This window comes from Cebus imitator, unplaced genomic scaffold, assembly GCF_001604975.1.
Source record: "Cebus imitator isolate Cc_AM_T3 unplaced genomic scaffold, Cebus_imitator-1.0 Scaffold118, whole genome shotgun sequence".
NCBI classification, from domain to species: Eukaryota; Metazoa; Chordata; class Mammalia; order Primates; family Cebidae; genus Cebus; species Cebus imitator.
Genome location: NW_016107433.1, coordinates 1024730 through 1041491, shown reverse-complemented (window position 1 = coordinate 1041491; position 16762 = coordinate 1024730). Strand labels below are relative to the sequence as shown.

General features: G+C 48.2%; 1 protein-coding gene across 6 annotated transcripts in view; it reads left to right on the top strand.

Annotated features, from left to right (window-relative positions):
- Positions 1-16762, top strand: part of GFOD2 (glucose-fructose oxidoreductase domain containing 2) — a 49665-nt gene extending 32903 nt beyond the window's left edge. For 3 of the 6 annotated variants that reach the window (XM_017539400.2, XM_017539404.2, XM_017539403.2), the window contains exons 2-3: positions 3515-3860; positions 15225-16762. In XM_017539400.2, coding sequence (XP_017394889.1) covers positions 3602-3860; positions 15225-16123 — 1158 coding nt within the window. In that variant the 5' untranslated portion in view covers positions 3515-3601 and the 3' untranslated portion in view covers positions 16124-16762. Of the gene's footprint in view, positions 1-1433; positions 1543-2754; positions 2776-3514; positions 3861-15224 lie in introns of those variants that run through there. The other 3 variants (XM_017539402.2, XM_017539405.2, XM_017539406.2) reach the window with 3 other exon arrangements.

The window sequence follows — 16762 nt, the reverse complement described above, 5'->3', positions numbered from 1 at the left end:
CTCGGCCTCCCAAAGTGCTGGGATTACAGGCTTGAGCCACCGCGCCCGGCCCTTAACTCAATCCTTAAATCCCCTGTGAGGTAGATAAAATTTCCCCATTTTACAGATCAGGAAATGGAGGCACAGAGTGACTAAGGGACTTACCTGAGGTTACCCAGCTGGTAAGTGACAGAGCCAGGATTTGAACCCAGGCAAGGTAGCTGCGGACTCCATGTCTCTAACCTCTGTACTGCCTTCGCTGTAACCTGTGGCCTTGTCAAATTGTATATAGCCTGTCCTGCCAAGGCACCCTTTGTTCCTGACCAGCATGTGGTGATCGAAATTGCATGTGGCCTTGGCAGGACTGGGTTTGTGGAGATCTTTGGAGGCATGTGAAGGATATGTGCAAGGATGTTAAGGACAAAGAGTGGGGAAATTTTAGGGGTGAGAAAGAATAGCCACTGAAATAAACAGGGAAAACCAGCTCTGCCAGCTTGGGCAGGAAATACCTAGTCAGCAAGCCTGCCTTACTTCATGCCATCTGGCTTCCTCAAGGGCCAGCCAGTACCCCTTTTATGGGTGTTGATGAAGCTTCCCTTTGAGTCAGAGGCAATAAAACAGGTTATTAAGATTTTTTCCAGTCCATTCTGTTGTTTTAAGCCACTGATATTCATGTATTTTTTTCCACTTCATATTAGCTCAAAATTACTATCCTTATATTCCTACATGGCTTTTAAAGAGGAGACATCTAAATCGGTCATAGATCTTTTCTTTTTTTTAAAAAAAAAAAAAGATTTCCTATGTAGTGGGTATATATAATCCCTATATATACTCAAATACAACTAAAGTGAGAAGAAACACAGTGTGGGAGTGGAGGGATGTATGCCCTGAGCATGAATTTACAGAAGACATGGACTGTGTCTCATTCCTTTGACCCTGTAACAGCTGGTAATTAATGGCCAACAAAACTTAGCTAGACATGGTGGCTCACACCTATAACCTCAGCACTTTGGGAGGTTGAGGTGGGCAGATCACCTGAGGTCAGGAGTTCAAGACCAGCTTGGCCAACATGGTGAAACCCTATCTCTACTAAAAATACAAAAATTAGCTGGGCATGGTGGCACATGCCTGTACAAGTCCCAACTACTTGGGAGGCTGAGACAGAGAATCACTTGAACCTGGAACTCTGAGGTTGCAGTGAGCCAAGATCATGCCACTGTACCCCAGCCTGGATGACAGAGACAAGACTCCGTCTCAAAAAAAAAAAAAAAAAACTTAAGTAGAATCTCACTACTTACCTAATGCTGCAGACTTGACACTGTCAAGCTCCTTGAATAGCCATAACCTCTTAATAACCAAAACACCTGTGAAAGCAGACAGTGACCAAAATAGCTGAAGGGAGTCCAGGACATGAAATTGTAGAAGATAACTGTGTGCTTAACCTGTTTTCTAAGAAAACTAGAAGAGAAGTCTATAAGAGCAGAATTAGCAAAGAGAAAAGAGGAAGATCGTGGCCAGATGCGGTGTCTGATGCCTGTAACCCCAGCACTTTGGGAGGCCAAGGTGGGTTGATCACTTGAGGTCAGGAGTTCGAGACCAGCCTGGCCAACATGGCGAAACCCTGCCTCTACTAAAAATACAAAAATTAGGCCAGACACGGTGGCTCACAGCTGTAATCCCAGCACTTTGGGAGGCCCAGGCAGGAGGGTCACAAGGTCAGGAGTTTGAGACCAGCCTGGCCAATATAGTGAAACCCCGTCCCTACTAAAAATACAAACGTTAGCTGGGCATGGTGGTGGGTGCCTGTAATCCCAGCTACTCAGGAGGCTGAGGCAGGAGAATTGCTTGAACCTGGGAGGTGGAGGTTGCAGTGAGCTGAGATTGTGCCATTGCACTCCAGCCTGGGTGACAAGAGTGAAACTCCAACCAAAAAAAAAAAAAAAAAAAAAGAGAGAGAGAGATGGAAAAAGTGGAAAAGGAAAGCAGGCTGACTAAGTGGCCACAGACACTGTTTACCATCAGAAAGAAGAAAAGATGGTTAAGATAAAACCCCAATGAGAGTGCAGGAGGCAATTAGTTCTTTCACTTTTCTCTTGAACTGGTTTTTGTTTTCCACTCTTCTTTTTATTTATTTATTTTTTTGAGACAGAGTTTCATTCTGTTGCTCAGGCTGGAGTGCAGTGGTGCGATCTCGGCTCACTGCAACCTCAACCTCCCAGGTTCAAGCTATTCTCCTGCTTTAGCTTCCCAAGTAGCTGGGATTACAGGCATCTGCCACCAAACCTGGCTAATGTTTTTGTATTTTTAGTAGAGATGGGGTTTTACCATGTTGAGCCAGCTGGTTTTGAACTCCTGACCTCAGGCAATCCACCTGCCTCGGCCTCCCAAAGTGCTGGGATTACAGGCGTGAGCCACCATGCCAGGCCTACACTCTTCTTTTTCTTTGTCATATATAGAATCATGAACTTTTACAACAAGAAGGAACCCTAAAGATCAATCACTCCCCTTATTATACATTTAAGGCCCTGAAGGTTGAATGGTTTGACCAGGGTTGCACAGAAAATTAAGTAGCAGAATAGGGATTTAAACCCAGCTTTTTCCATTTTCATTTTTACTCCTATCCTTCAGTCTCCATGGAGGAAGATTCTGCAGTTTTTAATCTTGGAGCAGTATTTCTTTTTTCTTTTGAGACAAGGTCTTGCTCTGTTGCCCAGGCTGGAGTGCAGTAGCGCAATCATAGCTCACTACAATTGTCAACTCCTGGGCTCAAGTAATCCTTTCACCTCAGTCTCCTAGGTAGCTAGGATTACAAGTGCAGGCCACCACATCTGGCTATTTTTTATTTATTTTTATTTTTTATTTTTTTGTGTAGAGATGGCATCTCATCATGTTCCCCAGGCTACTCTCAAACTCCTGGCCTCAAGTGATCTTCCCACCTCGGCCTCCCAAAGAGCTGGGGTTGCAGGCATGAGCCACCATGCCTGGCCTCGGGCAGTATTTCATTTGTGCTTTTCTGGAAGAGACTTGTTGCTTCCTTATTTGAAATTAGTGCAGTGGCTCTCGCCTGTAATCCTAACACTTTGGGAGGCCGAGGTGGGTGGATCACCTGAGGCCAGGAGTTCAAGACCAGCCTGGCCATCATGGTGAAACCCCATCTTTAAAAAAAAAAGAAAAGAAATTAGGCTCGGGCTGGGTGCAGTGGCTCACACCTGTAATCCCAGCGCTTTGGGAAGCCGAGGCTGGCAGATCACGAGATCAAGAGATCAAGACCATCCTAGCCAACATGGTAAAACCCTGTCTCTACTGAAAATACAAAAATTAGCTGGGCCTGGTGGCACATGCCTGTAGTCCCAACTACTTGGGAGGCTGAGGCAGGAGAATCACTTGAACCCAGAAGGTAGAGATTGTAGTGAGCCGAGATCAGGCCACTGCACACCAGCCTGGGGGGACAAGAGTGAGACTCCATCTCAAAAAAAAAAAAGACTAAGCTGGGTGTCCTCTCTGGTAATAACCAGTGTAATGCTTGCTGTTCTAGGAGCCATGATTGACCAGGATGTTGGGAAGGTCGTATCCATGCTGGAGACTCTTGTGAGGAGATGAGTGGGTGAAGAGAGAGGCTGGGATGAAGATGCTGCCAGGAGTGGGTGTGTTTGGGACTGGCAGCTCCGCCCGAGTTCTGGTCCCGCTGCTGAGGGCTGAAGGGTTCACTGTTGAGGCCCTGTGGGGGAAGACCGAGGAGGAGGCGAAGCAGCTTGCTGAGGAGATGAACGTCGCCTTCTACACCAGCCGGACCGATGACGTCTTGCTGCATCAAGATGTGGATCTGGTGTGCATCAGCATCCCCCCTCCACTCACCCGGCAGATATCCGTGAAGGCTCTAGGTATGCCCAGCAGGCTGCAGTAGGGGCAGATCATGTCTCCCTCTGCGCAGTCCCCTGAGGGTCAATCCTCTCCTCTGAGCCTGCGCACCCCTTCCTAGGCTCTCTCGTCTGCAGGGAGGAGAACTCTGGGACAGCATTTGTCCCTGAAGCTAGTGCTTGGGGAGGGCATGTTGGGGGTTCTTATAACTGTAGGAGAAAAAAGACATAGCCTAACCTACCTCCCATTCATAAATTTCTGAACAGAAATTAAGGAAATACTCTAAGAAACAGATATCAAGGGGCTGGAGATGGTTGCATCTCAGGTTGTAAAGTTTGCCCCTGTGAAGTTAGAGGTCAGAGCCCTGGGCACTGGGGAATTGGTTGTGACTGGTGTGTTTGTTCTTCCATTTCTGGGGCATACAGCACCACAGGAAGGAGAGGCTGTGTAGCAAGGCTACCATTTCCCATGTTTTGTCAGCCCTTGACTATAGTGATCACACACCCTTCCTGCCAAACTGCAGTTTTGTATTGCCAGAGGGCAGGAAGGCTCTTGCAGCGTAGGGCTTCCCTGACAGGATCTGAAGACAGCCTGCTCACATGACATCTATTTCCCTTGGGAAGTTTTGGGCTTGGTAACCTGCCCATGGCTAGGCGTGGCCTGCTGAGCTGTTCTCCTGCAGTTCCTGTTCTTCTCTTTCCAGTCAACTGTAGTCAACTTCTTCTCTTCATCTAATAGAAATCAGAACCTAGTTTAGTAAGCAAACAAACCAGTAAACATTCAGCCAACAATTTTTATTTATTTATTTACTATTTTTATTTGTTTGTTTATTTATTTTGGAGATGGCGTTTTGTTCTTGTCACCCAAGCTAGAATGCAGTGGCACAATCCCGGCTCACTGCAACGTCCACCTCCTGGGTTCAAGTGATTCTCCTGCCTCAGCCTCCCGAGTAGCTGGGATTACAGGCACCTGCCACCACACCCAGCTGATTTTTGTATTTTTAGAAGAGACGGGGTTTCACCATGTTTACCAGGCTGGTCTTGAATTCCTGACCTCAGGTGATTCACCCGCCTCGGCCTCCCGAAGTGCTGGGATTACAGGCGTGAGCCACCGCACCTGGCTTTTCTTTTTTGTTTGTTTGTTTTTTAATACAGAACCTCACTGTGTCACCCAGGCCAGAGTGTAGTGGCACAGTCTCGGCTCACCACAACCTCCACCTCCCAGGTTCAAGCGATTCTCCTGCCCTGGCCTCCCAAGTAGCAGGGACTACAGATGTGTGCCACCACACCTGGCTAATTTTTGTAATTTTAGTAGAAATGGGGTTTTACCATGTTGGCCAGGGTGGTCTTGAACTCCTGACCTCAGGTGATCCATCCGCCTTGGCCACCCAAAGTGCTGAGGTTACAAGCATGAGCCACCACACCTGGCCTCGGTTTTTTTTTGTTTTTTTGTTTTTTTTTTTGAGACAGTCTTGCTAGGTCACCAGGCTGGAGTGCAGTGGTGCAATCCTGGCTCACCACAACCTCCGCCTCCTGGGTTCAAGCGATTCTTGCGCCTCAGCCTCTCAAGTAGTTGGGACCACAGGCACGTGCCACCATGCCCGGCTAATTTTTTTTTAATGCCTCCTGTATGCCAGTCACTGTCCTGTTGTCATTTTGGACATTCAAAGCTATATTAGATGGGACTCCTCCCTACCTTCAGATTTCATAGTCCAATTAAGGCAACTAGAAATAACACACAAGGTAGATGACAGAAGACATAGTCACAATTCAAGTAGCATATAGTTACTTGACTGAGTCATTGCTTTATATGAGGTGATAGGAGCCAAGTGTCTCTGATACAGTCAGAGATCTCTAGGTCCAGGAACTGGTGCCATGAGGCTGTCCTCCACTCTTCCTGACCACTGCCATGGGGGAAAACCCCAGAGTCTGCTACTTATCTCTTCCCCATTCTGAGAAATGTCATAAGAAGGTGCCTGTCACCTCTGGCCAGTGGGTGGGGAAAAATAAACATTCACTGAAGTGAGAAAGAACTTCAGTCGGTCTGGTTGTCAATTTGGAGCAAGTAAGTTTTGGCCTTATTGTTTGTTTCTTCCAGAGAGCTCTCTCTGATGATATGTGACATTGGAGCTATTCATTCATTGGTCACCAAATACTTGGGAGGTCAGACAGTGGCTCCCAGATTGAATTCAGAAATAGACCTAGGTCAACACTTTAGCAGAAAGTTGGTTCAAGGGGAACCAAGCCACTGTGGTCACTTGACTCCTTGCCATCCCTTGTGGCTTGAATGCAGACCAGAAACGTGAGGTGTGTCCAGAGGCCGAGCTCTGGAGGCTCTTAGTCTTCTTCCTGAATTTTAGGGCTCCCCACAGACACCATTTCCAAGCTGTGCAGGAGGAAAGAGAAAAACCCCAGGGTCCTGTGGCGACAAGCTTGCTTTTTTTCTGGTTCTTGGTATGCTCCACCAGCAGCAGCAGCAGCACCTGGGAGCTTATTAGAAATCTGAATTCTCAGCTGGGCAACATAGTGGGATCCTGTCTCTACAAAAATAGTTTAAAAATCAGTCAGGCATGGTGGCATGTGACTGTGGTCCCAGCTACTTAGGAAGCTGAGGCAGAAGGATCACTTGAGCCCAGGAGATAGAGGCTGCTGTGAGCAGTGATCATGCACTCCAGCTTGAGTGACAGAGTAAGACTGTCTCAAAAACAAAGAAGTCGAAATTCTCAGGCCCCAATCCAAACCTACTGAATCTCTGGGATCCAGCTATCTGTGTTTGAACAAGCCTTGTAGGTGACTCTCATGCACCTTAAGAATTGAGAGCCACTGATCCAGTCCAACATCTTCATTTGAATTAAACTGAGGCCCAGGAACATTAGGAATGACAGCTTGGTTGCATTTCACCAAGTCTTCATGCTGTGATTTTTCTCTCCTTGCTAGAGCTTTATATTTTTACCGTATTTCTAAAGCCATAAGATCATTTCTTGCCCTCCTTATTTTTCCTAAAATTAATTATTGGACTTCGCTTCCAGAGATATACTTTTCATATCACAGCTCTTTTTAAGGCATCTTGTTTTCTGCTTTGGTCTGACCTGTGTTTTTCATCTTTTACCTCCAATTTCATCCTTAAAACTTTCCCATGAATTTCTTAAATGGGAGAGGGAAGGGCCCTGATGTATTTTATTCTTCAGTTCAGAAGTAGTTCAGAAAAATGTATTTTAAGTGCAAGGTGCCCCAGCATCTTTGCCACAGTTGAATGTTTTCTTAAATCTGTCACTAAAAGGTGGGCTTCTGTGCCCAACTCTTGGCACTTCCGTGGTTCATTAGAAAAACATTAAGTTTGCAGCTGGGCAGAGTGGCTCACGCCTGTAATCCCAGCACTTTGGGAGGCCAAGGCAGGTGAATCGTCTGAGGTCAGGAGTTTGAGACCAGTCTAGCCAACATGGTGAAACCCTGTTTCTACTAAAAATACAAAATTAGCTGAGTGTGATGGCGCATATCTGTAATCCCAACTACTGGGGAGGCTGAGACAGGAAAATTGCTTGAACCCAGGATGCAGAGGTTGCAGTAAGCGGAGATCGCACCACTGTACTCCAACCTGGGTGACAGAGTGAGACTCTGCCTCAAAAAAAACAAAACAAAACAAAAAAAACCACTAAGTTTGCCAGTCCTTTTCCATGGGATCCCAAGGTGACAAAAGATACTGCAGCTCAGATCCCTGCTATATGCTTTTATCCCAAAAACACCAGTCCCTTGGGAAGCCTTCCCTGACCCATGATCCAGGTCAGTTCCCTGCAGTATGCTCTTAGCCCAGCATTTATTCATCTTCTGCATTTACCACAGTGCTGTTTTACATTTCTTTGTATGATAATTTGAACCCATTAAACCATAAATTCTCTGAAACCGTGCCTGTTGTTGTATCCTCAGTGCTCGGCACAGGGCCAGGCATGCTGGTTGAACAAGGCATTTACAAATCCTACCCAGGCAGCCCAGTCTGCTGGTGTGAGCCAGGCAGCTAACACGGACCTGTGATCTAAGAAAGAGTGTAGATTGGGCTATGGGCAAGAAATGTTCTAGTAGCAGAACTTTTTAAATTTAAAAAACAGGGGCCGGGCATGGTGGCTCATGCCTATAATCCCAGCACTTTGGGAGGCCGAGGTGGGCAAATCACCTGAGGTCAGGAGTTTGAGACCAGCCTGACCAACATGGATAAACCCGTCTCTACTAAAAATACAAAATTAGCTGGGTATGGTGGCACATGCCTATAATCCCAGCTACTAGGGAGCCTGAGGCAGAAGAATCACTTGAACCTGGGAGGCAGAGATTGTGAGCTGAGATCGCCATTGCACTCCAGCCTGGGCAACAAGAGCAAAACTCTGTCTCAAAAAAACAAAACAAAACAAAACACAAAACAAAGTGGACTCCTGGATTTTGTAAAACATAAAAGTAGCACTCTTCTTGGGCTGCTTCTCAACCCTGCTGTTTGAAAGGATTTTTCCAGTCCCAGGCCACTAGAGGGAGAAACAAGGGCGATCCTAAGCCGAGAGCTGTGAATCTGGTTCCCGTGGTGTGTTACTAGCAACAGGGAAGTGGTCTGCAGCAGCACCGGGGCATCTTCTCTGGACCTTGGTCAAGGGCTCATCACTCCTGGGTAATCTAGGGGCATGAGCTAGAGAGGGGCTTGAAGCTTGAAACTATGCTCCAGGGAACCTAAGTTAAAAGTACTTGGCACCCATCTCTCCCATTCCCTGGAAGCAAAACAGTTTTCAGGTTTTTTGTTTTTTTGTTTGGTTTTGTTTTGTTTTTAGACAGGCTTTCACTCTTTCACCCAGGCTGGAGCACAATGGTGCTATCATAGCTTACTGCAAACTTGAACTCCTGGGCTCAAACAATCCTCCTGCCCTAGCCTCTGGAGTAGCTGAAACCATAGCTGCACCACCATGCCTGCTAATTTTTAAGAAAACATTTTTGTAGAGACAGGATCTCGCTATGTTGTTCAAGCTGGTCTTGAACTCCTGACTGGCAATCTTCCTACCTTGGCCTCCCAAAGTGCTGGAATTATAGGCAGGAGCCACTGTGCCTAGCAGATTTCAGCTTCTCTAATCTCCCTTGACTTCCTGGCAGAAGAGCTAGATAAACTCAGGTAGACATGTCTTTCATGGCTACCCAAAGACCCTGTACAGCTAGCCCACAGGAGCCTGTTTAACTAAACATGGCCTTTTAGTCCCGTGCTGATACTACTGGGTGCTAAGTTTAAGAGTGCTGTTGTGGCTGGGCACAGTGGCTCATGCCTGTAATCCCAGCACTTTGGGATGCCAAGGCGGGTAGATCACCTGAGGTCAGCAGTTCAAAACCAGCCTGACAAACATGGTGAAACCCAGTGTCTACTAAAAACACAAAAATTAGGCAGATGTGGTAGCATGCACCTATAAATCCAGCTACTCAGGAGGCTAAGGCATGAGAATCACTTGAACCTGGGAGGTGGAGGTTACAGTGAGCCGAGATCATGCCACTGCACTCCAGCCTGAGCGACAGAGTGAGACTTCATCTCAAAAAAAAAAAAAAAAAAAAGTACTGTCATTCAGGGCCAGGCACGGTGGCTCACACCTCTAATCCAGCATTTTGGGAGGCCAAGTAGGGCAGATTACTTGGGTCCAGGAGTTCAAGACCAGCCTGGCCAACATGATGAAACCCCGTCTCTACTAAAAATACAAAAAATTAGGATAGGCGCAGTGGCTCATGCCTGTAATCCTAGCACTTTGGGAGGCTGAGTCAGGTGGATCACGAGGTCAGGAGTTCGAGACCAGCCTGGCCAACATGATGAAACCCCATCTCTACTAAAAATACAAAAATTAGCTGGGCGTGGTGGTGTGTGCCTGTAGTCCCAGCTACTCAGGAGGCTGAGGCAGAAGAATCACTTGAACCCGGGAGGCAGAGGTTGCAGCTGTGATCACGCCATTACACTCCAGCCTGAGCGACAGAGTGAGACTTCATCTCAAAAAAAAAAAAAAAAAAAGTACTGTCATTCAGGGCCAGGCACGGTGGCTCACACCTCTAATCCAGCATTTTGGGAGGCCAATGCAGGCAGATCGCTTGAACTCAGGAGTTTAAAGACCAGTCTGGACAACATGATGAAACCCCATCTCTATCAAAAGTACAAAATATTAGCTGGGTGAGGTGGCTCACACCTGTAATCCCACCACTTTGGGAGGCCGAGGTGGTTAGATCACAAGGTCAAGAGGTCGAGACCATTCTGGCCAATATGATGAAACCCCATCTCTACTAAAAATACGAAAATTAGCTGGGTGTGGTACCACAAGCCTGTAGTCCCAGCTACTCGGGAGGCTGAGGCAGGATAATTGCATGAACCAAGGAGGCGGAGGTTGCAGTGAGCCCAGATCGCACCATTGCACTCCAGCCTGGCAACAGAGTGAGACCATGTCTCAAAAAAAAAAAAAAAAAGCAGATTGAAGAGTGTCATAAATTGAAGTGACAGAATGATGTCATAGACTACCAATCCAAATGCCGTCTTTCTTGTGCTATAGCACTGAGGTTTATAATCCTGGGAGTTCAGACCTAAGATGCCCTTAAGTACAAATGACAGATGCTCTGTGGGGTTCTTCAGGGTCAAGGTGGCAGTGGTGGGTGTAGGAAGTGAGGGGAGCTGGAAGGATTGACTAGAGGCACCAGTTTGTTTCCTGTGGGCTTGGTCAGGATGTGAGCTATCAGGGGGCCAGGCTGGGCCTGACTCTCGGAGAGATCTAATACAAAGCCCATAAAATAAAATAACTCCTCTATATTCATTTCGATTCTGTTTTTTGAGACAGAGTCTTGCCCTGCCATCCAGGCTGAAGTACAGTGGCTTGATCATAGCTCACTGCAGCCTCTAACTCCTGGACTCAAGTGATTCTACCCCAGCCTCCTGTGTATCTGGGACTACAGGTGTGCACTGCCATACCCGTGAGCCATCTCACCCAGTCTGAAAATTTGGTTTTCTAAAAAGATGTTATAAAATCAACATGGGCAGGGCATGGTGGCTCATGACTGTAATACTGGTACTTTGGGAGGCCAAGGCAGAAGGATCACCTGAGGCCAGGAGTTTGAGACCAGCCTGGGCAATGTAGCAAGACCCTGTATTTACAAAAAATTTAAAAATCAGCAGGGGGTGGTGTCACGCACCTATAGTCCCTGCTACTTGGAAAGCTGGGGGAAGGCTCTGCTTGAGCCCAGACCAAGAATACAGCAAACCAGAATCATGCTACTACACTCCAGCCTAGGTGACAGCAAGAACCTATACAGCCTTTTTTTTTGAGACAGACTCTTGCTCTGTCACCTAGGCTGCAGTGCAGTGGTGTGATCTCAGCTTACAACATCTGCCTCCCAGGTTCAAGCAATTCTTCTGCCTCAGCCTCCTGAGTATCTGGCACTACAGGTGCGCACCACCACGCCTGGCTTTTTTTTGTTTTTTTATTTTTGGACAGAGTCTTACTCTTTCCCAGGCTGGAGTGAAGTGGCTCAATCTGGGCTCACTGCAACCGCCGCCCCCTGGGTTCAAGGGATTCTCCTGCCTCAGCCTCCCAGGTTGCTGGGATTACAGGAGTGCACCACCACGCCCAGCTAATTTTTTTTTCTTTTTTTTAAAGATAGTCAAGTGCAGTAGTGAGAAGGAGGGAAAGAGTAGAACAAAGAGTTCGATCTGTAACTGACTATGAACAATCAATTGAGGTAACTCACTACCTTCGGACCAGCCACCCAGCTAATTTTTATATCTTTAGTAAAGACAGGGGTTTTGCCATGTTGGCCAGGCTGGTCTCAAATTCCTGACCTCAGGTGATCTACCTGCTTCGGCCTCCCAAAGTGCTAGGATTACAGGCATGAGCCACTGCGCCTATCCTAATTTTTTGTATTTTTAGTAGAGACGGGGTTTCACCATATTGGCCAGGCTGGTCTCGAACTTCTGACCTCATGATCCGCCCGCCTCAACCTCCCAAAGTGCTGGGATTACAGGTGTGAGCCTAGTTTCTTCTTCAAGAGACAGAGTCTTGGGCCAGGCGCTGTGGCTCATGCCTGTAATCCCAGCACTTTGGGAGGCTGAGGCGGGCGGATCACGAGGTCAGGAGTTCAAGACCAGCCTGGCCAACATGATGAAACCCCGTCTCTACTAAAAATACAAAAAATTAGGATAGGCGCAGTGGCTCATGCCTGTAATCCTAGCACTTTGGGAGGCTGAGTCAGGTGGATCACGAGGTCAGGAGTTCGACACCAGCCTGGCCAACATGATGAAACCCCATCTCTACTAAAAATACAAAAATTAGCTGGGCGTGGTGGTGTGTGCCTGTAGTCCCAGCTACTCAGGAGGCTGAGGCAGAAGAATCACTTGAACCCAGGAGGTGGAGGTGGGAATGAGCCGAGATTACGCCACTGCACTCCAGCCTGGGTGACAGAGCGAGACTGTGTCTCAAAAAAAAAAAAAAAGAAACTAAGTCAGATTTTCAAAATGCAGAACAAAGAAATTATTTACCTAGAAAATGTAGTTTCTATATGAGTCTGATTGATTGATTGATTGATTGAGACAAAATCTCATTCTGTTGCCCAGGCTGGAGTGCAGTAGCTCAGCATAGCTCACCGCAGCCCCAATCTCCTGGGCTCAAAGGATCCTCCTGCCTCAGCTTCCAAGTAGCTAGGATTACAGTTATATGCCTCCATGCCTGGCTTATTATTTATTTTTTTTAAATAGAGATGAGGTCTTGCTGTGTTCCCCAGGCTGATCTTAAACTCCAGAACTCAAGTGATCTTCCCATCTTGGCCTCCCAAAGTGCTGGAAATGTAAGCTTGAGCCACCACGCCCAGCCAAGTCTTAAAATCCAAGTCACAATGGGCTTTTTTTCTCTGTATTTATGACATTGGCTGAATCCCTCCCTTGGTGATGGTAATAAAACGTACTGTTTACAGAGCTGTGCTGAGCCAGGTATTTTATATATACTGCTTTGGTTGACTTCGTTCTCCTTTCTTCCCTGTAACTGTAAAATCCCACTTTACATTTATAGCAGTAAACAAAAAACAGGAGAAGTTTAGACATTTCCCAGGTCATCTAGCAATGAAGTGAGAGAACCAAGATTTGCACACAGGAATTTCTGGCTCCAAAGCTTGAGTCCAGCACCAATAATTGACTCTTCCTGGTAGTCAGTTGTCCTGGGGCCCATCTATCATGTGGGACATCAGTCATTTCTATAAAGTTTTCTTATTTACTGGTTGCAAGATTTATTGATTGTAGTTACCATTGTTTCTGCTGGAAGCTTGCCAGATGAGTTCCCCTCCTGAGCCTGTGTAAACAGAATCCATCTTGGTCCATCAGGGTAAACTGCACCCTGCAGTGAGCCATCAGATATAATCTGTGTTGGGCTGGGCTGGGTGACTCACGCCTGTAATTCCAGCACTTCGGGAGGCCAAGGTGGGCACATCACCTGAGGTCAGGAGTTTGAGACCAGCCTGGCCAACATAGGGAAACTCCATCTCTACTAAAAATACAAAAATTAGCTGGGCATGTGGTGGGCACCTGTAATCCCAGCAGCTACTCAGAAGGCTGAAGCAGGAGAATCACTTGAACCCAGGAGGCAGAAGTTGCAGTGAGCAGAGATCGTGACACTGCACTCCAGCCTGGGCAACAGAGTGAGACTCTATCTCAGTTTAAAAAAAAAAAAAAGGAAGCCCAGTGCGGTGGCTCATGCCTGTAATCCCAGCACTTTGGGAGGCCAAGGCAGGCAGATCACAAGGTCAAGAGATCAAGACCATCCTGGCCAACATGATGAAACCAGTTCTCTACTAACAATACAAAAATTAGCTGGGCGTGATGGCACGCACCTGTAGTCCCAGCTACTGGGAGGCTGAGGCAGGAGAATCACTTCAACCCTGGAGGCAGAGGTTGCAGTGAGCCAAGATCTCACCAATGCACTCCAGCCTGGTGACAGAGCGAGAGTCCGTCTCAAAAAAAAAAAAAAAAAAGGAAAATTTTGGAAGCATACATAGATCATGTATCAATACCTTATGGGTGGGCCTTTGTAAGAACTTTGGCTTTAATTCCAAGAAGCAATTGGACATTGGAGGGCTTTTTTTGTGGGTTTCTGCCTGGGTGTCTTTACCCTTCCTGGCTTACTAAGGTATTAGCACAGGATTTCCTCCAATTCGAACAACATCAAGCTCGCAGGAACACTGGAGGTGTTAGTGTCTTGTGGCTGTTCATATCCTCATGAGCTTTCATCTTGAAACATGGAGCAGCATTCATCCCTTCAGTTTCCAGCTGCCCATCCTCTAGCACTCTCCTCAGGGCTTTGTCCAACTTTGTTTAGCTCTGGATGTGTGCCAGCTGCAGCGTACCCAGAACGGATGTGAGGGCAGAAAGGGGATTCTCACTTCCTTCCCCTCCTACTGGAGCGGAGCATTTTCTAGCTTTGGACCACTCTAACTTGTTGGACCAGTGTTTTTAGAGAACAATCTGCAAGGGAATCTTAGGGTCCTCTCTGGAGTTTTGACTAAAGGGTGGCAGTTATGTGTGGCCCATCCCCTAGAAAATAGGTTAAATTCCCTTGCCCCAAGCTGATGACCTAGTAAATGCATGACAGCATAGAGACACATCCATGAAGTGTGCCCACCTGTATTATTCAGGGTTCTCCAGATAAACAGAACCAATAGGGTGTTTCAGAGAGATTTATTTGAAGAAACTGGGGCCAGGCATGGTGGCTCACACCTGTAATCTCAGCACTTTGGGACGCCAAGGCAGGAGGATCACTTGGGCCCAGGAGTTCAAGACCAGCCTGGGCAACAGAGGGAGACCCCGTTTCTACAAAAAATAAAAATTAGCCAGGTGTGGTGGTACACACCTGTGGTCCAAGTCAGGAGGCCAAGGTGGAGGATTGCTTGCAGCCAGGAGTTTGATTAGCCTGGGCAACATAGCAAGACCCCACCTCTACAAAAAAGAAATTAGTTCATGGCCGGGCGCGGTGGCTCACGCCTATAATCCCAGCACTTTGGGAGGCCGAGGTGGGTGGATCACGAGGTCAAGAGATCGAGACCATCCTGCTCAACAAGGTGAAACCCCGTCTCTACTAAAAATAAAAAATTAGCTGGGCATTATGGTGCGTGCCTGTAGTCCCAGCTACTCGGGAGGCTGAGGCAGGAGAATTGCTTGAACCCAGGAGGCGGAGGTTGCGGTGAGCCGAGACTGTGCCACTGCACTCCAGTCTGGGCAACAACAGCGAAACTCCGTCTCAGAAAAAGAAAAAGAAATTAGTTCATGCAGTTGTAAGACAGAAAGTCCAAAATCCTCAGGGCAGGTGGACATGCTGGAGATTCCCCCCTGGAACTTTGAGATTTCTTGTTGTGTCCTATGATTAGGTATTGGGAAGAATGTGGTTTGTGAGAAGGCAGCAACATCAGTGGATGCCTTCCGGATGGTGACAGCCTCAAGATACTACCCGCAGCTGATGAGCCTGGTGGGGAACGTGCTGCGCTTCCTGCCTGCCTTCGTGCGCATGAAGCAGTTGATTTCGGAGCACTACGTGGGAGCAGTGATGATCTGTGATGCCCGTATCTACTCAGGCAGCCTGCTAAGCCCCAGCTACGGCTGGATCTGTGATGAGCTCATGGGTGGCGGGGGCCTGCACACCATGGGGACGTACATCGTGGACCTGCTAACCCACCTGACTGGCCGGAGAGCAGAGAAGGTACATGGGCTGCTCAAGACGTTCGTGAGGCAGAATGCTGCCATCCGTGGCATCCGGCACGTCACCAGCGATGACTTCTGTTTCTTCCAGATGCTCATGGGTGGGGGTGTGTGCAGCACAGTGACACTCAACTTCAACATGCCAGGCGCCTTTGTGCATGAGGTCATGGTGGTAGGCTCTGCAGGACGCCTTGTCGCCCGAGGAGCCGACCTCTATGGGCAGAAGAACTCTGCCACGCAAGAGGAGCTGCTGTTGAGGGACTCGCTGGCTGTGGGCACAGGGCTGCCTGAGCAGGGGCCCCAGGACGTCCCGCTGCTATACCTAAAGGGCATGGTGTACATGGTGCAGGCCTTGCGCCAGTCCTTCCAGGGGCAGAGCGACCGCCGCACCTGGGACCGTGCCCCTGTCTCCATGGCCGCCTCCTTCGAGGATGGGCTGTACATGCAGAGCGTGGTGGATGCCATCAAGAGGTCCAGCCGATCCGGGGAGTGGGAGGCTGTGGAGGTGCTGACGGAGGAGGCTGACGCCAACCAGAACCTGTGTGAAGCGCTTCAGCGGAACAACCTATGAACCTGCACCTGGGCTCCTTGCCATAGGACAGAGGGACCAGGGAGGGGAACAGGAGCCAGATATGATGAGGGCTTGGCCCTAGCAGAGACAGTGTCTTTCATTTAATGAGTCTGGGTGAATCCAGAGGTGGTCCTGGGACTTTGCCCCCCACCCCCACCCCAGCAGCTCACCTGCTCCTTAGACTTGCAGGGTGACAAACATTCCTGTTGCCAGGCTAGCACAGCGTGCACAAGGTAGAGCTGTCGCCAGCCTCCTCATGGCAATGCCAGTGAGTGGGACCAGGAGAGGCTCACCCTGTGGGCCCTTTAGCCTGATCCACAGTCCTAACAGGGTGCGAATGCACAACAGGGGCCAGGCAGCTCAGCTGAGGCCCGAGGAGAAATGACTAGAAGTCTCATTTCCATGTCCTTCTTGGGTTGGGGCATCTCAGGAACGGTGAGGGCAACATGCTGACCCTCAGGGACCCTTACCTGCCCTCCCATGTTACCAGCCCCTTCCCAGGTGGGGACAAGGGCTTGCTTTATTAAGTGAGCTCTCGGGCTTTTGAACTAGGGCAGAGGGCCCTGATTTGGCAAAGAGGAGGCAAGGGAGGGCTTTAGAACATCTGAGAAATGTTAATAAATAATTCAGAAAATAGGA